Below are 26,184 nucleotides of genomic sequence, written 5' to 3' on the forward strand. Positions count from 1 at the left end.
AGCCCACTGTGTGAAATGGCTGAACCTTTATTGCCTCACCAGCAGATTAAAGAGAATAATACACCATGGGGTATTCTCACCCATAACTGTAAACTGCATGTATAACTGCCCCGCCTTCACTTATAAAATAAATCAAACATTTATTTACAAAGCTAATGGACAATGCAAACAGCATTTCTTCCATTAAGGACCATCAATGTACAAGAGAAAAGTACAGACAATAGAATTCTCTAGAAAGAATTCTAAATAAAGTTCTTCTACTCCTTGTACCCTTTCTAATCCTTGGGAGTCTCCATTATCAAAGATGACTATGCAGACCCCTTACACACAACTCTGTTTTTCAGTTGTTGTAGACATTATATTCAACAAATGATGGCCAGGTAATTGTTACCAAATCAAAAGTTAAAACCCTTATGATGAAAAATGATGCTTCATTTGCTTGCTACAGCCACAAATATTACACCACCACCACCTTCCCCATTCTCCAGATGTATTGGACCACAGCTCTGAGAATTCTTAATGATTTCCTTTGATAGCAGGGGCATTTAGGAACTGAAGTCCAAAACATCTGAAAAACACCAGGTTAGGGAAGGCTGTATCACAGAATAAAGAAAAGCTGAAAGAATATTTTGGAAGCAATAATCTCAATTGTATAAAGGTCTATTCTATCCAAGCTTTCAAACGTTTCAAATAACTTCAACATTAAATCAACCAGAAAACTAAGCACTAGGACTGTTTCTAGCAGTGCTCCAGATTAACTCACAATTTGTTGATTTAATGGAAAGCGGTGAACCATTATCAAGCAGAGAAGACAGGCTCCTGCCTATTTTAAATGCTACAGCATCCTTTGATTAAAGCAGTTCCTTCTTCTGAACTCCCACCATTTTTCTCTCCTCCCTGGTCATGTCCTCACCCTTAAGTCAGCTTTTCCACTCACTGTCCCTTTTCATATGGACCCCAGTTCTCACAGGCTCCAACCAGCACAAACAGTGGTCAGGAATCACAGTACAAGATGTGACAGGCACCCTAGTCTACAAGTTAACTAGAACACCTCCTGCACTCCTCAAGAACTATGAGGCTCTGAACAAGGACTGGTTCAGAACATAGTTTCACCAGGAAGAGCATCTCACACTGCATGATAATGAAAGCAGCACCATTGTCAAACCAGGCAGGGTAGCAAAGGTTCTCTCTCTCTCTCTCCACAACTATGATGGTGGCCACAGCAGCTACAACAGTAGTGCTGGACTTAGGGGCTCAGTGGGCACACTTACTTAACTCATTCCTCTCAGAATCCAGAGCCTTAACAGGCAGGATGGTAAGGAGAGCATAAAGATCTTCTCTCTCTCCTCTTAACACCAGCTTGCAGTACGGTCCTAAGCTACATGTCTATGCAGAAATCCGTTACCTAAATGAGCTTCTATTTCTTGGTCATGCTACAGTGCAGCAGAGCATGCAGTCAGTAACTGGTGTCAAAATGATAGATAGATGGATAGATTCACATAAACCCAGAGAACTATAAGATCAACATGAGGTCATGTGCTTACTACTGTGCCTACAGACGTAGAATGTCCTGTTGGTTTTAAGGAAGTTTTATAAGCCAACTTCAAAGTCTGTTTTCAAACTTAAAAGCTAATTTGGGTTAACATTAACTAAGGGGAGAAGAGGTGAAGATGTAATGTCACACACTATGGCCAATATTGACTGGGATGAATAGGGTGGGGGGAAAAAAGAGAGGGCGTGCTCACAGAGAACCCAAAATGCATGTGCATGCTTGATTATTAACTAAGTCTCCTCAAGATGTGACGCTTTTTCTTACTGTGCTTAAACAATAGCATCAGAACAAATCTAAAATAGCTACTCTAAACAATTTAGTTTTACAATGGTTTGAACCTGCCTCATGGCAATTCTCTGAGCTTATTTTCAGGCAGTGTTGGGTGTCAGAGGGGAGAAGGGGATGTCACCCCCCTCCCTTACACCAGCCATATATTGCCAAAGAGAGGCAGTATGAGCTTTGACAGCACCAATCAACCAGGGGGTGAAGTGAGGGAGAGAACAATTATACATACACACACCCCTCCCCAGGATGAGCGGCATTGATCAGGGCACACAACCTGTTGCTTTTGCTCAACAATCTCTGGGCCAAACCCATGGTGTAATATAGAGGAGCACCTTCCGCACAAATAACGAACGTGAAAAAATGCAAGTGTCTCTCGAAAATTAAACCTACATTAGAAAGGTCATAGAACATGCATTGGCTTACAAACTATATCTTCCTTGACCTTTTAGCATAGGTTTTTATTCTTTTAAGGTGCTGAGAACACTTCCACAAAACATTTTTGCCCTTTCAAAACCCGTTATCAAAGACTAAACTAACTATTTTCTCTAATCCCTTTAAAAGGCCATACAATCAGCAGTCATAACTATAAGGAAAGCCTATATTTGCCTACCCACAACATTCTTTTAAGGTTTCCCAGTCAATTTGACATATATTATGAAAACAGCTCACCTCAAGTTTTCTCACCCACATTTTATACAAGTACTTGCAAGTGCACATAAACTGTACTTGACTGGGCAATGCCTCAAAGGTCTGGTAAAGCATATAGAAGCCAGGGGTAGAGTACTAACCTTCCATAATTAGGAATTGCATTTTGAAGGGATGTGCATACTCCTAGACAAAGTTTTGGACCTGTGCCCTCTCTGGGGGTGGGGATTTCCTGACCTTCCCTATACAGAATTCTCTCAGTTAAGCAATATTACCAAACAGTTAGACACATAACAAGGCCATGCTACACCAGTCTAGAGCACTCAAATGCAAGAAAGTATACTTATTTATACATAAACAGAAAAACTTCAAGCAACTCAAAAAAGTACCTTATTCCTAACCTTTCTACTATACCTGCATTAGTGGTACTATACAGAGATGATTCCTAGAAAGTTGACTGCACAGAATTACAATATTCATTTTGGTATGAGAACTACTCAAAGAACAAGGAGAATTTGGGCATTTTCAAAAGCTGAAAATTATGGTACATTGCCTAATCATGTTCTAGAAATTAAAGCATTTTAATATACTGATCAGTGTTAACTTGTTAATGTTAACAAGTAATGTACCAGTCAGGTATAAGTCATGATCTACTTGGTTACCTAGTGCCCTGACAGTATTATCCAGGTGACTTTTTTCTTTGCAGGGTCATTTTTTACTGTATATTATTTAGCTATTTTAAATTCATTTTAATGTTTTGTTTTATGATAGTTGTATTGCTTTGTCTTATGCACTGTTGTAAACTGCCCAGACAGCTTTGGCTATGGAGCAGTACAGAAATGATGATGATTATTATTTCATAATAATTACTTTGTAGCTAGACTTTTTATGGTAAAGAACCCACAGCAACAGTTTATTATGAGTTCATAGATCTGCAGAATTTGTTATTTATCAAGTGCCTATAGATAATAAAATAATAGTTGTTGCCCAGATGCTTACAATTCAACAGACACAGTACAAATGAAATGTTACTAAGGCAGAGACTGTTACCACTTCAAGTAGAGGGATAGGTCATTAAGAGTGCCATGTAAGTCCTACAACTCCCACACTGGAGTTGTTTATTTCTGTCTAAAAATGCACAACATTGTGTCCTAACTAAGACAAGGGACAGATGTGCTTCCAGTTATTTGCAGCCAGACAGCCACACTGCAGTCCACCTGCTTGAAATTCCCTCAGTGAGTTGCTGGGAGAGTGAAAGTCTTGTGTGTTGTAGCTGCCAAATTCAGCAAAAGGTAGAGAGAAAAAGTGTGAACTCCCTCCCACAAAAGAGACTGAGGTAAAGTGGGGGAAACTTAGAAATGGGAGTGCAAAATGACATGTGAAGTGTGAAAAGGCAAGAGAGGGAAAATAGGAGGCCAAGTTTCTGACCAAGCAACAGACCAAGCAACAGATCAGGTCAATGAGGCACATGAGTGATGAGGAACCTTTCTCAGTATGATGTAACCCTTTCTGAGGTTACATGATTTTTCATGCTTGCCTTCTGAACACTCCTCTTCTCACAAGTTCTCCCTCCCAGCTTTGATCAACTATAGCTTCTGCCAGCGGAAGAACAAACTAATGACTTATAGGGCTTTCTCAATAAAATTTAGGGGATTTGCCAGTATGTTACTTGCAAAAAGAGGGAGAAAGAATGCTTGGCTATTCACAAATACTTCAAACTCAAGAATGAAGGTAGTCTACTAAGATAACTAGTTGTAAACTAATTTAATTCCCCTCTCATGTGGTTTAGAGAAAGAAGCAGTGTTAAAAAAATACTAAAAATGGCTTAATGATATGCTTGGTTAGCAGGAATGTGCACAAAATTTGGCCAATACTTCTAGCTCCTGTGCTGCCTCAAATGAACAAATGAACGAGTTGAAATCTGTTCTTATTTTGAAGCAGGATGGTTAAATTTCAAAGACATCCATCAGGCAACCATAAGGTAGAGGTAAGTCACTCGCTATCTTATTCTTTGGGGGGCTTCAGTCACCAAAGTCTGCTAGCAACAGTCAAAGAAAGTAAGCAGCCCTAACTAATCAACATTCTTCTGATATTCTGCTTTAAAATTTTCTTTAAATTAGTTTTGTGATATAAAAAAACAACAAAACTTAGAGCTAAAATAAGAACATATAACGTATAACATGAAACATACAATAAAATAAATCTTAAAAGTACTGAGCACCATCATCGAGACCATAGGATACATGCTGAGAACTCATTCAAAAATTCTTTCAGAAATTTCTCCCTTCCAAAATAGCAGTGATTCTTGTGACAGTTCAAATTCTTTCCCTTTTTTAAACACATATTCAATAAATGCATCCCAAATCTCATTAAACTTATTTTTCTTTATATGTCCTTTTCTCACTTTGATATCACAAGTTAATTTATCATTAATAGCTGTATTCCAAACTTCTCTATACCAATCACTCAATTGCTAATCATATTTTACTTTCCACTTCTTAGGTATTATTCATCTTGCAGCAGTTATTGAATTTGTTATTAATTCCTTATTATTCCAACTTCATTGTTTTTTATCAAATGGTGAAAGTAATGTAATCTCAGGGAATACTTCAACATTTAAACTTAGCATTTTACTACTCTCTTTAAATATCTCTTTCCAAAACTTATGTACTCACATACCCACCATATATGAAAATATGCACCTACTCCATGGCTACATCTCCAACATAAATTGAAATATTTACTATCTATACAAGGGGCGTTCAATGTATTCTTGGTAGCAGCATGAAGAAAAAGGAATAATAAATTGAAATAATTTCTATTTTTCAATGTAATCCCCTATAACTTCAATACACTTATTACATCTAGAAATTAACTTTTCAATTCCCTGTAAAAATACCCTTCCTCCTTGTCTAAAAAATGTGCGTTAATTGCTGCCTTGAGCTCTTCATGGTCAGAAGATCGCTTTCCACGAAGATCTTTTTTTAAATTCAGGAATAGGTAGTAGTCACTGGGGATCAGGCCCGGGCTATAGAGTGGGTGGTTTATTTCTTCGAAACCACACTCACACAGCAACCTTCGAAACACGCACCATGTGAACGGTGAAGAAGCAATACACCTGCGGTCAGTTTTCCCCGCCTTTTTTCTTTAATTGCTTCTCTTAAATTACGCAGAGTGGTTGCATAAGATGCTGCGTTTATGGTTTCACCTTTTTTTGTGTACTCAATCAATAAAATTCCCTTTGAGTCCCAAAACACTGTGGCCATGATTTTTCCAGCCGATGGGAGTGACTTTGAATTTCTTCGGAGGGTCAGCACCTTTTTTATGCCACTGCATGGACTCCTGCTTACTTTCAGGGTCATAGTGATGAACCCAAGTTTCATCTCCAGTAACAATCCGGTTGAAAATATTCAAGGATCTTCACCACAGAGCTCTAAAAACTCCCTACAACACTCGACTCGCACTTGTTTCTGAGGCGCCATGAGCATTCACGACACCCATCTTGCACAGACCTTTGAAAGGTTAAGATGGTCATGAAAAATAGTAAATATGGTACCAACGGATAGGTTTGTCATCTCTGCTAACATTTTGATTTTTATTCGGGCATCTTCCAATACAAGTTTCTCATTTTTTTTCACATTTTCTTTTGTAGTGGCAGTAACTGGCCCACACAAGCGAGGGTCGTCTTCAATGCTTTCTCTGCCCCTTTTAAATTCACTTGACTTTTGAACAGTAGATAATGAAGGTACAGAGTCCTGGTAAATGACCACCATCTCTTCATGAATGATTTTTTGACTTTTTCCTTGTTTTGTAAAGAACTTAATCACAGCGTGGTGCTCGATTTTCTTCAACATTGTTGCATCAGTCATTATGGTCGTCTTTCACTGAGGATTACTAGGGAACTAATGATCACACTTATTTGAAATTTTGCATGTATACCCTCAGATAGTGTCATTAGCTAATGAAATACTTAAATTACCCATATCAATAGTGAATCAACCCGATACTGAGAATACATTGAACACCCCTCATACAACTCAATTTCACCAGGGTTAAGTCCCACTTCCATACTATTTTAACCAATTTTCCTTTATTCTTATTGACATACATTTTAATATCCTCTTCCAATTTCATTACTGATCTTCTTCCTGAAATCTGTTTTTCATGTTGCTTTAAGTGGATCATAACAATATCTTATAACTTTTATTAACTATCCCTTTCATCCACATATTGTTTTTTCTTTTCTATAATTATATCTTCAAATTTGGTATAATCTTTGCATCTATCTCTTCTCTTTAATCAATCTCTAGTCCAACATTGAATTGAATCATATTATACCAGGTTATTTTTTCCTTTCCTAGCAATAATTAGCATTTATCTTCCCATTTTTATTCATTTTCTCCAGCCAATCTTTAACCAGATTATTTATTCATGAATATCTTTATTCTTTAATTTTGAAACCCTTCTAATTCTTTAAGTTGACATAATGATGAGATTGATGGCATAAACTTTTCATTATACTTATTTCAATCTGTAAAATAATTTTAAGGAAAGGATTTTCAACCTTTTAAAAATATTTTAATTATCATATTTGAAAAAAAAATCTGTCTAGTTCAAAAAAATATAATTTTAACCATTTGACCTTGTCAGGTTATAATATCCTATCTGGTATATGCCTCACTTGAACAACTGTACATTAGGGATATCCAATATCTTTTGTGATCCTATACCATCTGTTTTAATGCATCCACAACTTTTTATTCCAATTGCAAAACTTATATCTTGCCATTCTTTTTATTCTTTATATGTTATCTTAATCAGTTACATCATGAACAAGAAATTTATCTTAGGCAATACTTTCATTTTACATACCACTATTCCACCAGGTTGATATTCTTCTATCCTCAATCACAGACAAGACCAACGGGGACTCTACGGGCAGGTATTCTGAAGACATTTTACGCCAAGTTGAAACAACTAATACAACTGTATTTTAACTGTCTTTAAGGTCATTTTTTAACATAAATAAGTACTAACATTTACTTGGGATTCTAAAAAACTGCTTGCTGACACTTCTTAAGGACTCAAGAACTACTGTTGCTCATGCAGGCCCCTTAATGGCTGCAGCTCAGATTCTCTTGAACTCCACACAAGCCAAATACACTCATAATCATATTCAGCTCTTGGGTACAAGACTTGCTCTGATACTCCTCCTACTGCATTTCTGGCTGCTTGGATAATTTATCTGGATTTTCACTGCCTACATATCTAACCTTCTTCTTGGAAGGTTTTAAGGCAGTGTCCTTGCATAACACAGGCACCTGCTCCCAACCTCTGATCTTTACGAATTACACATGGCAATCGCACAGAGAAGGAAGACTATGGCATGCAGGACTCAGCTATTTCCTCTCTCCTTAGCTTTTTTCTAGTCCTCCTATAATGCCACCCACCAACTGATAGTTCTACTACCTCAGTGACTACCCATACACTTCCTCTATCCCCACTTCCATCTTCTTAACTGTCATTACCGAATGCTCTTTTTTACCAGGCTACAATTTCCAACCAATAAGAATTAGCTGAATCCAGGTGTCATATAACATTATTTTAAAAACTGAATATTGATCATCTCTTTCCCTCTGTTTTATCCAGTCAACCATTACAGAGTCCTCTGTTGATAGTAACAAAGCAAGGCCTCAGCCTACTATAATATATTATAGCCTGCCATAGGTCACACAAAGTAAACATTGTAGAAATTATATACATGACATTTCTTCACACTGGCTCATTGAGCACTTGGGTTATGGGGTAGTATAGAAATGAAATTAACAAAAATAACAACTGTATTTGAGGCACAAAAATGTGTTTTTACATGTACACATATATACATTTCACTTACATATCCATAGCACATTACATTTATTCATTTAAGGAATTGCTATATCACTCATCAACATCTGTTTTTAGAGTGCTTCACAAATAAAATAACACATACCAGTAAAAATGTACATCAAAACAGTTAAAAAAGGCACTAAAAACTGCAGATCTAAAAGTCCCTTTAAAAGCTTTTTAAAACCTGGGAGAATAAAGATGTCTTCCCCTAGTACTTTGCCTGTCATTTACTATTATAGGTACCAAGAAATGCTCTCTGGAGGAAGAGTTTCAGAGACAGAATGCCACAAGCAAAAATGCTTACTCTCAAGTAGCTACCTGCCTCACTTGAGGTGGCAGAGATACTCCATGGAGGACATCAGCAGTAGACTACAGTATGCAAGTATACTGAAGTAGAAACAGGATTTCCCTTCTATTTATGCACAGGCCTATTTTGCCTTTATTCAAGGACTGCTGAGAACTGTAGAGAACCACCATGAAAAAAGACTTGCAAAACCCAGAGACTGAAACATGACAGGCCGGCAGCTTTGCTACATAGGCACACAATCCAAATTGTTTAATTAACAGATATATTAACAGAACAGAAACATATGCACAGTTCAAAAGGCCACAGTTCTTTTGAGTTCTATTAACAGGATACTACTGTATACCAGGAAAAATACAAATAATTAGGAAAATTAAATTGTGTTCAAACATGATGTGCATTGGATTCAGCCAAAGCCTGAACCGAAATGGGACTTTCTGTGCATTCCTTCTGAGTAGCACCAAAGCTGGACACTCGACAAGGCTATTTGCAATGAGACTTTGGAAAGGTGTACAGTGCAAAAATAGCAACTCTTCCTTTCATGTCTCTAAATGCTAATAAATGGGGGGGAAGGAGGGACTAGGATTAGGGGGCTGACAGGTCCACCTTGTAATAATTGAGCTCTCCCATCACTATGCTTTCTAGGAGGGCAGGATAGGACCATGAGATGGCCACTCTTTCAGTGCCACCAGGCTTCACTATGAAAAAAGCCTCAAAGTGGTTTTCAATCACTATCACTCTGCAGGGCCTGCACCTATCCTTCAGAAATTTTGCATGTTTCTTGGTTGGAGAAAGGTTTGTGTGTTCTACTTCATACAAACTGTCCAAAAGACTACAAGGAAGGAAAAACACAAATGAATCATTTGCACAAACTCTCTCATATCTGAGGACTCCCCTTCCCCATAAACCCATTCCCTTATCCTTCTGAAGTTTTGCTATTTTCTTGCTGGGACACACCTCTATACAGTCCGTCATTTTCAGAAGAATGGTTCAAGAGTTCATAAGGGAATAAGTGCTTCATTTTTGATGCCCTCAAAATGTAAATGCAGGTCATATACAAAACTCCCTGCACTTATTTAACTGAAACTTGGCAGGCTTGATCCTTGGAAGGCACAACTATCCCTGCAACTTTAATTCAATTCTAATAATGTTATTAGCTGTTCTCTTTATTTTATTTTTGAATTTGTATGCTGCCCACTAATCCAGATTGATTCTCTACCCTTAAAGCAGAGCATGCATATAGCACACAGAACACTGCCCCCCTTTCCTGAAATTTGGCAAGCCTCATCTTTTCCTCAGAGGCTACTATGTCTTCAGATTTCATCCACAAACAGAAAAGTTGCCATCTTTTAAAAATTTCCCAGGATAATCAATGGGAAGCACAAAGTCATAGATTTGTCAAAGTGGACAGTGCTTGAATTGGGTTCATTAGAACCGGGAAATTTTCTGAAGGAACCAATGGCGGCTCAGTTGAATTTTATGGTTGGTGCATACCTCCACTGGGGGAAAAACCTTTCACTGAACACAAGGAACTTGGTTAAGTTGGTGAAATATCTAGGTAAGATATTCACAAAGACATGTCGGTCTGTCCACATATACACAAAAATACTTCATTTATAAACACTTACTATTTTTTTCTTCTGCAATTTTAGGTCTTCTAATGCTTCATCTAAAAAAGAAGATATATATTAATATTTTAGAATTGATGTGACAAGTCAAGTTTATGTACATGCTCAGTAAATAAAAGATCCATATGTGGATATAAGCTTAAATCCAATGTTGGTCAAGTGGACTTCTGCCAGCACAACAGGATTTCCCCATCCACTCGTCCCTCTGAAGCCCCTTTTGGATCCTCTCAACGTTGTTTCAGAAAGTCCAGAGAAGATTTGCGAGACATGGAAGGCTTCTGCAGCAGAAGAAATTCCTTCCCTTCTCCAGTGGTCAAAGTTCTTACAGAACATTAGCCAATCCTCTCTCCTTTGGTTAATTAATGGGACAGTTTTGTAAGACATCATTCAGGATCAGCTTCCACTTTTACTGCAATGAAGTATGGTGAATTATTAAGCCTTTTAATTTTTATGCATCACTATCAATCAGACTGCTATTAGAACTAAAATTGTTTTGACCCATCACAACAGTGTCAATTAACAAGGCCAAAAAAAGACACGAAGCTTGTTTTACAAGCATGCCACTTAATAAAGAGTATATTAGGGTGAAATTTAAGTAAGACTCTAACTTTGAAGTGTTAAAAATCAATCCCAAAATTAACATGTGTTATCAGAGGCTCAACCTTGCAATCCTTTCAAGTTAATAAAACCTGTTGTGTGCAAGCTACTGCTTGTAAGAAAGGCCTTCCACTCTGATAAAGACAGAGAGAGCACTATTATATGCCGTATAAAATGCCACAACTTTGTTCAACCTCTTAGAAAAGGGAAAAACTAAAATTGAAATACATGTGGGATTTTTCATGAACTCAATGCAACTCAAATTTTGAACTCGAAAATGCTCAGTGCAATAAGCCACTACTGACATAGCATTAAGTAATTTCATTGGAAGCTGTCTGGACAGAGCCTGTATTATTTTAAAAGCCCAGAACTCAGATGATGCTATATAAATGCTAAATTGTTTGAGAGTAAGAGTGCCCATGGCTTTAAGAAGAATGGCCTTTGTCAAGGCACATTACTGAACTGAGAGCTTTCTTGCATACATAGCATCACATTATTCAAAGTGCAGAATGAGCAGGTTTGTTATTAAACTATACAAGGTGCTGGACTAGTTGGAAATGGAAAGTGCTAATGTAACATAGTAATCAGATGTTTAGCCATGAGGCTCACTAGATGAGACTGGGTAAATCCCTACCTTGCAACGCTAAGGAGGAATGCCTTCATATATTCTGTTTTGAGTACTTTAGAAGAAAGGTATGATATAAGCCAGAGATGGGGAATAACTAGTTCTCCAGATGTTATTCCACCTTAGCTCCCAACTACCTTCACCAGTGCCAATGCTAGCTAAAATGTGATGGAAGTTGCTGTCCAACATCTGGAGGGTCACATGCTCACCATTCCTAATAGAAGAGAACAATTGTTTACACATACATATAACTGTATGTGTTTCAAAACTGTGGCAGATTTCAACCATAATCTACTGAAAGATGCTCCATAAGAAATAGCCCTCTAATTGTGTGTTCAAGTACCTTTTCTAGTAAACCCATCCTCCACCTGTAATCTTTGACATAAACTTTTCTCCAGAAAAGATAGCCAACAATTATACCATCTGCCCTCTTTAAATAAGCAAGGAAGGTCAGCCAGTGCCTCAGTCTCATCTCTCCAAGCAGAAGAAATTTAGAAAGATGCTTAATGATGTCACAGTAATACTAGATTTGTTATGTATCTTGCCTCTTTCTTTAAGTTCTGCTAACCAGAGAAAGCTGTATGTAGTTGTTTAACTTGCACATCTGTCAGTAACATCAGTACAAACACTTTTAAACATTGTTATTAGGGTTATTATCTCTGTATTGTCTTTTAATGTTTTACTTTGATCTGGTCTCTGACTGTAATAAAGATGATCTGATTATGATTATTTACATTTCTATACTGTTGCACAGCCAAAGCTCTCTGGACAGTTTATTAGCTTTATTTATTTATTTACTGAATTTGCTTGCAGGCCTCCCATTAGCATCACACTCCCTGGGCAGCCATTACAATAAAATTATATTTTCTGGAGACAAAATTATAGTAGCATTGTTCCTACTATATCAACTCCCAAAAACTTAACCATAGATGACAAAAGATGAAAAGAATGCTCTCTCATCAGATCCTTAGGGAATTTAATCATGTTTAACACTAGCCAATATAATTCTAAGAACATTTTAAAAAGATGCTTTCAGCAGGTCAACCTAGTGCAACACAGCTAACAGATCCTAGGCTACCTTTAACATAAGATAATTTTGTATAGCCAGAGAGCTATCAAAAGTAGAGCTAAATCTAATGATGATATTCATTTAACATGTTTTCAGAATAAAAAAGCCTTCTGTATTTTTATGTCAACCCTAATTTTAAAGTATTTTATGTTTAGGTCAGGGGAACACTGCAGATCTCAGAGATGTAAACAGGCACTCACCTGCTTACCTATTGTAAATTGAGACTGCTGGTGAAAAGGTAGAGAAGCTTCTGTAAATCATAAAAGAATGGAATGTTCCCCCAATCTCATCCCCAGGCTGCAAGTGTCTTAACCTGATATGTATGGGCAGGTAAACATTTTCTGTGAGCATATTAGTAAGGCTGGCACAAGGAAGAGATTAAAGTAAACTCATCTATACAACTCAATGTCTTTGTCATTCATCCACTGGAGTTTAATGCAGGTAAAGACTGTCTTGCAAATGCCAATAGTGAGGGCTGATGGAAGTTATGGGGCAACGTGTGGAGAGCCACAAATTGTCTACCCCTGCCCTCTTGTAACTAAGCTTAAATAAATGTAACTGGAATTGCTGGCCCCTCTTCACCCTTTTTTCTATTTCCTTCCCCTTCCTCAACTGCTTCACCTGTTCTGCATGATAGGTTGTAAACTTCTTAGGGACAGGGATCTATCCTCTTCCACTTTGTAAGAGGCCATGTACTTATGGTTCAATAATATGGAACACTTGTCTTAGGCTTCTATGTGGCAGTGGTGCATTATGTCTACTTAGTAGTCTATCATGTCCTAGAAGGATTCATCCTTGCCAAGGCATGCAGAAACTGAAATGTTGCAACTAGCCAAAGTAACTATGGCACACACAGTATTTTCTGAAGTCTTTTCCACTGTGGCTTCCAATCTGAAAACCCTTAAAGCAGTTAGCAATACCAAGCAATAAAGCAGTTAAAACAATAATAAAACAAAAAGTTTTTTTTTGCAAAAGAAAAAGCAAATCCTTAGCACTAAACATCAGGGAAAAATTGTAGGAATAAATTATCTTGATCCAAAGGTCTGCTAGAGAACTGGGTCTTTGTTACACCCTTAAAGCCAGTCAGTGTAAAACAGCCATCTTTTGAGAAAGACATTCCACAACTTAGTTGCCAAAGGAAGAAAGCCCTGTCTGTATGTATTCACCTGCCATAATTCAGGCAACAGACATACTCCAAGCATGGCTTCTGTTGCTGATTGAACTGTGCAGGTGAATTCCTATGGAAAGAGATTCCTCATCCTCATCTTAGAACACACAGATCTTGAAAAATGTAAAATGCAGCAGTTTTGTATTAGACCAGGAAATAAGGAAGCAGTCCAGGAAGATGAAGTAATACTATAGTGATCTACTGCTTATGATTAAAAGTCATTAAAGCTCTGGCTACTGCATTCTGAACCAACTGCAGTTTCCAAACACTTTGAAAGGGTAATTCCATGTGGGACATAACATTCTAAAAACCATGCATTACCACACCTCAGTCTTCCCTTCTCCAGGAAAGCCTACAGCTCACACTCTGGCCTCAACAGATGAAAGGCTTTCCAGGCTAATGCTGCCCCCTGCACACTCATGAGCAGAGCCAAGGAACATCCCTAGAATCTACCCTGTTTCATAAGAAGGATTACACCTCCATCCCAAGCAGGATGGATACTAAAAGCCCAGGTTGGAGATATGTATATCCAACAAAAGCTTTGCCTTGTTTGGATTAAGCTCCAGTTTCATTATCCACATAAGAAATAAAGAAGAACTGTGCTGAATGAGACCAAAGATCTATCTAAAGCCAGAACGTTTTGTTCCCACAGTAGTCAACCAGACATCCACGAGCAGGGCATAAATGTAATTACACCCTCCTCCTCATGTTCTCTAGGAAGTAGTATTGAGAGGCATTCCCCCCTTTCTACTGGAGGGAATATGTAACAACTAGTATACTAATTACTAGTACATCTTCCATGAATCTGTTTAATCTTCTTTTAAAACTATCCAAGTTGTGAAAGCAAATTCTGTAACTAAACTGTGCTATGTGAAGAACTACTTCCTTCTGTATGTCCCAGACCTCTAATCATTCAAGTTTCAAGGGATGACCATGGGTTCTACTATTATGAAGAAGAAAAATGCTTCCCTATTCACTTCCTCCACATACAGTTCATTAGTAGCTTCAACATTTGTCCAGTACTTCTGCTGCATGCTTGGGAACAAGAGACCGAGTGAGAGAGAGCAAGAGAGAGACTTACTCATCAGCTTCATATAAAATATTAAACAGCAGGAAACACCAAATGGACCCCTGCAGTGCCTCACACACCAGTGTCCATAAGATAGACCAGCAGTGTCACTGAGCATCACCACCTCAGACCTGCTTTCTGATAACAACCTGATCCGCTGAAGTACAATGTCCCAAGTCCCATCCTACCAATGTGACCTAGAAAGAAGCCATCACTAGTGATGTCAAGTACCTCCAAGAGATTCCAGAGAATCATGTTTTATCTGCTTCCCAGAACAGTGTGCCCACCAGAGCAACCAAAGCTGCCTAGGTCCTTCAACCAAGCCAGAAGTTCAGCTGAAATGGATCTAAAGGCTAACAGACTAAAGACTGACAGTCTTCTACAACATGCTTATGGTCCTTGCCTAGAAATGGAATATTGCGTTGAGCCCAGTAACAATTTCTTTAAAAGGACTCTTACAAAGGCCTTCTTTAGCGTTGTTGGAACTACCATACCTTCTCTTAAAGAATTTACTATTTCTGTACCCAGTAGGTCTAATCTACGCTGGCAGGTAACATGGCTAAGATGGGCATATCTCAAAAGTATGCAGGTTGTTAACCTCAATTCTAAATTAACTCTGTCATTGTCCTCAGGAAACACAAATTAAGAAATAAATACTGATACTGCCAGATACTACTAACGTATACTATATCCAACAGAGGATGGAAAATTCAAAGTAGTTACTGGGGAGCTTAAGTCTATCCCTGGCACCCCACACAATGTATGCTACCAGTCTGCCGCTGTCAGCTTGACAGTCCCTACTACTTAGAATACATACATAATTCCTTACCTGCAGTGCTATTTTGAACCACACTAAGTATACGGCACATGAATGTTTAAAACACTGTGCATTTATCAAAAAATGAATGAGTTATAATTACACTTAACTTATTATATGACAGAAAGTAATTCAGATGTTCTTTATCCTTTTAGACACATATAAGTACCTAACAATTAATCCATTCATCTTCACAATATGTTATATTCATTTTCCATTTTATAGCCAAGTATAAGGCTGAGTAGTTTTCCTGAAGTTTTGCAGAAAGTCAACCGTAAATTCTATTAAAGGCTCTCATCCAGAAGACCATCTACAAGGTATTCAATACAAGATAACTGTGGGCAATGCTTAGGCTTACACAGTTCAGAGAAAAAACATTATGGAAAAAAGATACTTACTGTTTCTTTCTGTTCTTTTAGAGAAGACAAAGATGAGGAGTGTTCTTATAGACCAAACTCTGTGGTGGGTATGGTGGGGAGAGAAGAGAATGAATTTCCATTACTAAAATGTGGACAGGAGGAAACTGAATGATACTGTCATTCTTCACTATGCATGGAACTATCATCCATGCTTAAACATAACCTATTAACTTCACAATTAATGCCAATCTCAAAAAGCAGCTAGTGACAAACAAGTCCTGTTTCACAAACACTTCCTTTAATGTCAATACAATGAGTTCATTACTTGGAGGGTCATACTCTTCTCTCCGGAAAAGAGCATTAAGACTGAAAACTACAATCCCCTTAAGAGCAAAGCATGCAGGCTGTGAATTGATAGGATCCAATCATCTAGTCCACTGACCTATCTGAATATTTGTATTGTATAAGAAAAAATTCAGAAGGATCTTTTCTTGAGGAATGGACTGTGTTGCACATGCCCTTCCCCTTCCCCAGGTATAACAACTTGTCTTACTACCATCCTTGGACCTGAGGGTTCCCAAGGAAGCTATGGTGATGCTGTGTGAACGAATCCCTGCAGAGAGATGCAAGCATAAAAAACTGTTCCTTATTAACCCCACTGCCTGCCTCAGATTTGGGGGAATTACAAGTCCTAGCAGAAGGCAACAGGGATTGTTCCCAGTGTCCAGAAGTGAGCACAGACAGTTACACCTGGCAACCATTTCTACTTGCTCTGCACATGGGGGTTCCCTGGGTGAATGGCAGGGAAAGGAGCTGCAGGGGATTACAGCAATCAAGTGCACACATGTCACTACTGCACTTCATTAGAGTTCTTAGATATGTCACTTCTTAAGAGTTCTATGCTTCCTGCTGACATAGCTGATAGGTGGCCATACTTCATTCATTCCTTTCATTCATTCAATTTATAGCCCACCTTTTTTCCTTCTCAGGAACTCAACTTGGCTTACCTAATTCTCCTCCTCCCCCTCCTCCCCATTGTATCCTCACAACAACCCTGTGAGGCAAGTTGTGCTGAGTCTGTGACTGGCCCAAGGTTGCCAAGTGAGCTCCATGGCTGAGTGGACACTAGAACCCAGGCTGTCCAAGTCCCAGTCCTACACTCTTAACCACTACACCACACTGGGTGTCATTTGTCTTGAAAACGCCACAGAAAGATTCTGCATCTGTCCCAGGTAGCTTGTCATGCTACTGAAAAGGACTTAGAGCTAGGAAATGATTTTCCAGATCTTCTGAAAAGAAGGACTCCACTCCTACCTCCACTCTTAATTTCCTTTCTTCTAGACTAAACATAATTAGCTCCCTCAGCTTTCATCTTATATTTTAACATTGTCTTTACATATACTGTGTACCTCCTCATTCCTTTTCCAATTGTCAGGGCCCTCTGGAATTGTGGCACCCAGAATGGAGAATAGTCCTGCAACAGCAGCCTTAGCAATGCTGAATAAAGTAGCAATATACTTCTTTGACATTTCTTATATCTTGGAAATAATGGTTCTGTTCACACAGCACCCTGGATTATTAAATTATTCTATTTATGCAGACATCTCCTTAAGCCATTTATTCAAATTTTTAACAATTCTGTAGAGTCTTCTGGTTTCCAAAAGTCCTTTAAAAATAACCTTTAAAATGTTTTAGATTTTAAAAAAATAAAACCATACAAGAAAATTTTAAGAAGTGAAATATTACCTGTTTACTTCAAATGTTTCTATACTATGTTTCATCTTCAAAAATTATAGGGCAGTGTACAACATTAATAAAATAATTGAAATAAAACACAAAAATAAAAAGCAAGCAAACAAAAAACCTACTAAGCTAGGCATTAAATCAGCAAATGACTGGGTAAACAGATATACTTTCAATTAGTCTCTATACGGTCATGACTTCAAGCAAGGCAAATGCATGTATCCAGTTGGGCAAACTGCATGTTCCTGGAAGCAGCTATTTTTGCCAGGATCAGTATCACTATCAGAGACTTTGGGTAGCAGTGCCCTAGTGAAGAACCATAGGCTGAAAGGCAGACTTTATTTACTTTGCTTAAGACTGGAAAACATCTAGATTCTAGGTTGTACCAGATGCTCAGTGTTGGTTCACCTCATGACCAAAAGCAATCATATGCAATCATTCTTTCCTATAATGGAAAAGGCCAAAAGAACCAAAAGCTTTGGGAGCTAGGTGCGGGTTTGTTCGTTTGTTTTGCAAGTTGTAGAAGTCTAAATTCCATGTGAAATATTGAATCAGGTAACTGCAATTACATCTGAACCCTAAAGATTTGTGCATGGAATTTGGAAGAACAAAAGATCCAATACAAGACTGAATAGACAAATGGCAGAATCCAGTATCTGCACTCTTTTTACCTGAATTTATCTATATGGAAGTGCTAAGGTCAACACCCATAATATACTTTTTTCTATATACTTTCATTAATAATAGGATCTGAAAGTTCTTTCAGTGGCAGGACAGACAGTATCAAAAAGTTAAAGAGACAATTTGCAACTTCAGAACCCAACATGGGACACTTCATCTCCACCCGAACTGAAATCACTGCCAAAATTCAGCAGCAGCGAAAAAAACAAAAAACCCAGAAATGATTGTTGTTTCACTTTAAAATAAGAGGTACCAGGAACATGCATGTAATTTTGATATAAATGTACTCTTCCTGTGGCTTTTTTTTTTTTTTTTTTTGCCACTGCTGTATCCAGACAAGAAAAAGACAAATACTGAAATGTTGCAATGAATTAAGGGACAGTGAGGGCTGCAAAAAATGGGCAGGGCACATGCAACTCTTGTGCTGCCAATTCCTTCTAAATTTAATTAAATCTAGGCATCATGCACGGTCAAAGCTGACTTTTAAGTTAATGTATAAACACAACTGTAATTTTAATTTCTCATTAGGTATTTCCACCAGCAACGGCACAATCAGAAGACAACTGCTGACACTACACAGGCATAAGCTTTTCATGTACCAAGAACACCAATTATTGTTCCTGTAATTAGATTACCCACCAAGATAAATCAGAGTACTTTTTTGCTAACTAATCATTATCAGAGAATCTTACTGTACATAAATACTGACTTGTCAAAGCACTATGTATTTGCCCCATCTTGAACTCAACTGATTTTGGGTTGACAACTAGTAAGCAAGATATGAGCTCATTTTTCAGCTTACTGTATAAACTGTGGAAGAGTTTATAATCCATAATGCCATAGGATTTCACCAAGAAACTGCACTGAAATAACATCTGTCCAGATCCTAAAAGAAGCCAGTCCTTCCCACTCCTCTTTCTCCTTCACCTCCCTGTTATTTCAGGTACGTGAAAGGGAAAACACAGAACTGCAGTTATATGAGGTTGTTGCTCATCAATAATCCAAAATATTCTCCCTATCATTTCTGGATATTCCATAAGTAGTGCAGTAACAAACCTATACACTCCTGCTCCTCTCACCAGAAACAGGCATTTATTTCAAGTACTGGGTAGAAGAGAAAGGAGCAAGGGCGAGGGGACAGGACTGAAATGGCAAGCACTGCTGGAAAAAGAATAAGGGATGGTAAAATGAATAACTATTTCCATATCTCATCTCTCTTCTTCAGTAAAATTCTTTTTGCCTGGCTTCTCACATTCTCAAAATGCCTGTTAAGGAAAGTAGGGGAGCTTTGGGGTGGGAAGGAGTAACAATTGGATTCAGAATTCTCAGTAAATAACCCCTGACTTGTGATCTAAAAGCCAGTCCATCGATTTCTTCTCTAAAAAGCTAGGGCAAGGAAATCTGTGGCTCTCCAGATGTTGCTGGATTGCAACTCCCATAAGGCATAACCAATATAACCAATGCAAGGAATGTTGGGAGTTGCAATCCAACAACATCTGGAGAGCCACCGACTCCCCATCCCTGTTGCAAAGGATTGCACTGGCTCCTGCATTCCACTGTCCACCACAGCTGTAATTCTATGCAGCCCATCACCCCTTAAAAATTTCAGTTCAAATCTCTCCTGGTCAACTTTCAGTAACATTCCAAATGTGCATATTACAGATGCCCATTGAAATACCATTATAATGGGCTGTGATGTTACGATTCAGGAAGTATTCTGGCCAACTGTGATAATGATATTTTTGGCTTGCAATGGGTGGACTTGAAAGTCAATGAGGACCTATAACGTTAGCTTTCATTTTAGAAGCCTGCTCTTATGATAAACCCTCCAGTACATTGTTTCCGTTTCATGCTTGAGTCTGTTTTTAAAGGTTTTAGAAGTACTTGTGATAAATCACCTTAGTATCAGAATTGGATGGTTTCAAGAAGGGAACACCCAATTTCCTGCAAGATAAATCAGTGGCTATTGGTCATGATGGTAACACACTGCCTCCAGGATAAGAGGTGGTATGCCTCTGAATACCAGGCCCTTGGGAAGAGGGCTATTGTCCTCATGTCCTGTTTGAAGCCTTCATGTGGTGTGCTGGCTGGCCTCTGTAAGAAGCAGAATGCTCAACATGGCCCGCCTTTAGTCAGCTCCTGCAAGGCTCTTCTGATCTTAGTGATAATTTCCTACAATTTTTAAGAAAAGCCTGCAGATTACAACAAATCCAAAACTGTCCAGTACACACCCCACTCAACCTACTACAGGTCTCCTTTTTTAAAAAAGTCATGTTTTACTTACATCAATGGAAATGCAAATAGTGGAAGTGTCATGATGAACCTTGCTGTCCACTCATCAGGAAGATACCACAAATAAATAATAAGACAGGAAACAAGATAAAGAAGTGATGAATATAGAAGAAACCTTCCAACCCAGAGCTTCTGCTGCCTTTGATTTTTCTCTCTAAACTCCTCTAGTGCTTGGATATCCTGTAAATGTAAAATACAGAGAAATAGCTGTTAAAGCTGAACCATTTTGGAAGTGTTTAACCTTGTGAACTATTCTCTTAAGGTGTACAAGCTAAGTCAGGTACTTAACATTTTTGATATATTTAACCTAAAGCACAATCTAGTCCATGCCCTGCATGCAACAACAAACACATGCAGACTTTGCACAAGCAGGTACACGTGGAGGGAGGGATGGGGGCACCACTAGGGAATCCGGTTTATGAGAGGAAGAAGAAGAGATGGAATGAAGGACTGATCACTGCACAAGGTTTAACTGACTTCCCCTGCACCCATTATAAAAAAACAACAGTGTACTTTAATAATCTCCTGTTCAGGATAACACAAAATGCCTGAAGTAATCGAAGCTAAATGTGTGTGTAGTTTTATATTTCAAGTAACGTTTATTATCTGGAATCACTGTGAATTCAATGCATCTGACCAAACCATTCTGTACAGGCACTACTATTTGTTGTTTGTTAATATAAGATCTTAATCATTGCCATATTAGTTCGGAAGTAATTTCTAATGATTCTGTGGGAACGTCTATTCCTAGTTAGTTCTGCCTGCATCATCAGACCCATAAACCAACTCACCAACATGTTAGGGGCCAGAAAATCTTGGATACTTACGAGGAGCAATTCTCAGGGAAGGAGGCTGCATGACTACAATGAAACTAGAATGCTAGAAGAACCCAGATTAGCATGCCAGTTTTTAAGACCATTCTCTAGGTCAAACTGGCTTCAGCAAGGGCTTCTTGACTTTTGTCTCCCTTCTGTTTCTAGGGATACTGAAGATCTGATTGGCAGCCTGCATGGGAGAGTGGGCCACACTGTTTTCTTTATCTCTGTGTAGATTAATACTGCATTTTAGCTTGTCTTCCTTTCAATGTACAAAGCTGCTGCTGCTCCACCTAGTTTCTTATGGGTCCTTCCGCTAGGAAAAACTCCTCCAAAACTCAGCATCCACTGCTAAAGAACCTTTGCAGCCCCAGCCTCCACCTCTCACCCTATAAATGTACTCCTCTGCAGGCAGATTGTTTTTAAGAACACGAAGGTCTGCTTTGAACATTGATGAGCTGGCTGGGAAAGAGTAATTTCACATCTCCTTTTCCACTCTCAGCAGTGCCTCTGCCCCTGCAGCCCTTCTCCAGCACCATTTGCAACTGGTTTCTCTCTTGCACTCTTTTTCCACATCAGATATAAGAAGCAAACAAAACAAATGTTACTATACTATCAAACCCTCCTTCTTAATTCTGTGAAGGAGGGGGCAGGCTGCCAGTTGCCACATGGTAAGAAAAAGGAACCTAACACGTTCAGAGGCACTTTGCAGGCAAGCAGAAATAAAATTGCTTTCAGCTAGTAAACCCTAACATTATTTGTGGACTTCAGCCTGAGTGATCAACACATCCTGAAAACATTTGTAAGTTAGGAATGGATGTTTTCTTTCAGTTATTTGTGCTGTAAAGAATAAACCTTAAGCATAGGCAGGCAGGCAGGCATGTTTTTGCTCAATTGTCAACAGCAACATGCCCTCTTAGTATTTGGAAGGACTGTAGTATGAGTAGCACTCTCAGCTCCAGATTTCAGGGGACAACTTGGTCCTCATTCATTTCACCGATTTGCAGAACAACTACTATCTATGCCCACGTAACTTACACTGTAGACTTCCTTATCATAATGTAGGATTCCCACAGCTATATACGTAATGCACTGCTGCTATCAAGAACATTCAAGTTCACCACCCCCAGCCTTAAAACTATTGATAAAGTGTCCTACTCTAGCCACAATATAAATTTTCACACTTGAAAATAATTTTAGTTCCTTAGATTTCAATCTTAAAATAGGCAGTAAGAGATGAAACCTACCTTATCAATTTTTTCTAACACTTCTACTGTAGAAGGCTTTGCCTGCTTATAAAGGAAGGAAAAAGTGATAAAAATTTGCCCTCAAGAACAAGGTTGCAAACATGTTGCTAACAGCTGAATGTTCGAGCTGGGGGAAATGATAATAATTTTCAATACATAGCCTATGTTTTTCTTTTTAAACCTCATTTCTAATCATGTTATCTACTATACTTCCTTGATCACATAATGCTAAATCAATTTAATTAACATTAATATTTGTTTAATTTTAACTTTTGTTAACCCCTGAGGAATTCCATGCTGGAGAATCATGGGACAGAACAATATTCCCCAAGCACTATCTTCTGGAAATGGCCCTCCAAGTGGGAGCGGAACCACTGTAATGCAATTCCCCCCACTCCCAACTCGGAGAGCCGCTCCCAAAAGATATTAATTTCAATGGATCTACTCAGAGCAGGCTAACATTCAACTTGACCCTATGAACAGAAGATTCTACCTTTCCAGTAAGAGTTATGACCTTAGAGAAATCCAGTTCTCCTATTTGAAAGCTGATGTAACTGAAACTAAGAACAACTGTGGCTATTTTCAATATGACGAAATACTCCAGCTTATTGAAACATGCACTGTTACAAGTAAACAACTGAAAGAAGACCAGTAAAACTTCTTTGTAAAGGAATTAATGTTATTCTTTGCTAAGAGCTGAGGCTAAAAAAATTGGTTATCCTTGGGTTGAACACTTCAAGACAGACACAATAGCTGGATTCACACAGCACAACAACACACACTCAAGGTTGAATATAGGGTGAGTGTGGGTAGCTGCTGAATTGTGGATTGTTGTTTTGTTAAGAACACAGTCTTGCTAATAAATCATGGTGTGTTAATTACAAACAGAATCTATTAACATAACTTATAATTTGTTCCCCTTCATGGATCACCGCCTTGTCGTGGCGAAGGGGCTTGCGTAGCTCAATGAAGCTATGAGCTATGCCATGCAGGGCCACCCAAGATGGACAGGTCATAGCAGAGAGCTCTGACAAAACGTGATCCGCTGGAGAAGGAAATGGCAACCCACTCCAATATCTTTGCCATGGACACTACCAAAAGGCAAAAAGATATGACACCAGAAGATGAGCCCCTCAGGTCGGAAGGTGTCCTTTGTGCTACTGGGGAAGAGCAGAGGCCTAGTACTAGTAGTGCCAGAAAGAATGAAGGTCAAAGCCGAAAGGACACTCAGTTGCGGATGTATCTGGTGGTGAAAGGAGAGTCTGATGCTATAAAGATCTATACTCCATAGGGCCCTGGAATGTAAGATCTACGAATCAAGACAAGCTGGTCAAACAAGAGATGACAAGACTGAACATCAACATCTTAGGAACCAGTGAACTAAAATGGACAGGAATGGGTGAATTTAATTCGGATGACCATCAGGTATACTACTGCAGGCAAGAATCCCTCAGAAGAAATGGAATAGCCTTCATAGTCAATAAAAGAGTAGGAAAAGCTGTACTGGGATACAATCTCCAAAATGACAGAATGATCTCAGTTCGAATCCAATGCAAACCATTCAACATCACAGTACTCCAAGTCTATGCCTCAACCACTGGTGTTGAAGAGGCTGAAGTTAACCGGTTCTGTGAAGGCCTACAACACCTTCTAGAATTAACTCCAAAAAATGATGTCCTTATCATCATGGGGGATTGGAATGCTAAAGTAGGAAGCTAAAAGATAACCGGAATAACAGGCAAGTTTGGCCTTGGAGTACAAAATGAAGCAGGGCACAGGCTGGTAGAATTTTGTCAAGAGAACACGCTGGTCATAGCAAACACTCTTTTCCAACAACCCAAGAGACGACTCTACACATGGACATCACCAGATGGTCAACACAGAAATCAGACTGACTATGTGCTCTGCAGCCAAAGATGGAGAAGCTCTATACACTCAGTAAAAACAAGACCAGGAGCTGACTGTGGCTCAGATCATGAGCTTCTTGTTGCAAAATTTAGGCTTAAATTGAAGAAAGTAGGGAAAAGCACTAGGCCACTCAGGTATGACCTAAATCATATCCCTGATGAAAATACAGTAGAGGTAACAAACAGATTTAAGGAATTAGATCTGATAGACAGAGTGCCTGAACAACTATGGAAGGAGGTTCGCAACATTGTACAAGAGGTAGCAACTAAAGCCATCCCAAAGAAAAAGAAATGCAAGAAAGCAAACTGGCTGTCTGAGGAAGCTTTACAAATAGCTGAGGAAAAAAGGGAAGTGAAAGGCAACGGAGAAAGAGAAAGATGCATCCAATTGAAAGCAGAATTCCAAAAAATAGCAAGGAGAGATAAGAATGCCTTTTTCAATGAACAGTGCAAAGAAATAGAAGAAAACAATAGAATAGGGAGGACCAGAGATCTCTTCAAGAAAATTGGAGATATGAAGGGAACATTTCATGCAAAGATGGACATGATAGGGACCAAAATGGCAGGGACCTAATAGAGGCAGAAGAGATTAAGAAGAGGTGGCAAGTTTACACAGAAGGACTATTCAAGAGCTTAATGTCCCTGATAACCACAATGGGGTGGTCACTGACCTGGAGCCAGACATCCTGGAATGTGAAGTCAAATGGACCTTAGGAAGTCTGAGCAACAACAAAGCTAGTGGAGGAGAGAGTATTCCAGCTGAGCTATTCAAAATCCTAAAAGATGATACAGTAAAAGTGCTACACTCAATCTGCCAGCAAATTTGAAAAACTCAAGAGTGGCCACAGAATTGGAAAAGGTCAGTTTCTACATTCCAATTCCAAAGAAGGGCAATGCCAAAGAATGTTCAAACTACCGCACCATTGTACTCATTTCACATGCTAGCAAAGTTATGCTCAAAATCCCACAAGCTAGGCTCCAGCAGTATGTGGACTGAGAACTACCAGAAGCACAGGCAGGATTTCAAAGAGGCAGAGGAACTAGAGATCAAATTGCCAACATACACTGGATCATGGAGAAAGCTAGGGAGTTCCAGAAAAACATCTACTTCTGCTTCATTGTCTATACTAAAGCCTTTGATTGTGTGGATCACAACAAATTGTGGCAAGTTCTTAGAGAGATGGGAGTACCAGACCATCTTATTTTTCTCTTGAGAAACCTATATGCAGGTCAAGAAGCAACAGTGAGAACTGGACGTGGAACCACTGATTGGTTCAAAATTGAGAAAGGAGTTCAGCAAGACTGTATACTGTTTCCCTGCCTATTTAACTTATATGCAGATCTAGATGAATCACAAGTTGGAATTAAGATTGTGGGGAGAAAGATCAACAACCTCAGATATGCAGCTGATACCACTCTAATGACAGAAAGTGAAGAGGAACTAAAGAGCCTTTTGATGCGGGTGAAAGAGGAGAGTGCAAAAGTTGGCTTG

The 26,184-nt window shown here is 38.7% G+C and overlaps 1 protein-coding gene across 6 annotated transcripts in view; it reads right to left on the minus strand.

Annotated features, from left to right (window-relative positions):
• LNPK (lunapark, ER junction formation factor) overlaps positions 1 to 26,184 on the minus strand; it is a 56,061-nt gene that overhangs the window by 17,101 nt on the left and 12,776 nt on the right. For 4 of the 6 annotated variants that reach the window (XM_044427026.1, XM_044427027.1, XM_044427028.1 and 1 more), the window contains 4 exons: positions 22,786 to 22,830; positions 20,716 to 20,903; positions 16,047 to 16,105; positions 10,304 to 10,344 (listed from right to left, as the gene is read on the minus strand). In XM_044427026.1, the coding sequence (XP_044282961.1) occupies positions 10,304 to 10,344; positions 16,047 to 16,105; positions 20,716 to 20,903; positions 22,786 to 22,830 (333 nt within the window). The remainder of the gene's footprint in view (positions 1 to 10,303; positions 10,345 to 16,046; positions 16,106 to 20,715; positions 20,904 to 22,785; positions 22,831 to 26,184) is intronic. The other 2 variants (XM_044427029.1, XM_044427030.1) reach the window with 1 other exon arrangement.

The sequence above is a fragment of the Varanus komodoensis genome, unplaced genomic scaffold (assembly GCF_004798865.1).
Source record: "Varanus komodoensis strain SLA01 unplaced genomic scaffold, ASM479886v1 scaffold18_1, whole genome shotgun sequence".
NCBI classification, from domain to species: domain Eukaryota; kingdom Metazoa; phylum Chordata; class Lepidosauria; order Squamata; family Varanidae; genus Varanus; species Varanus komodoensis.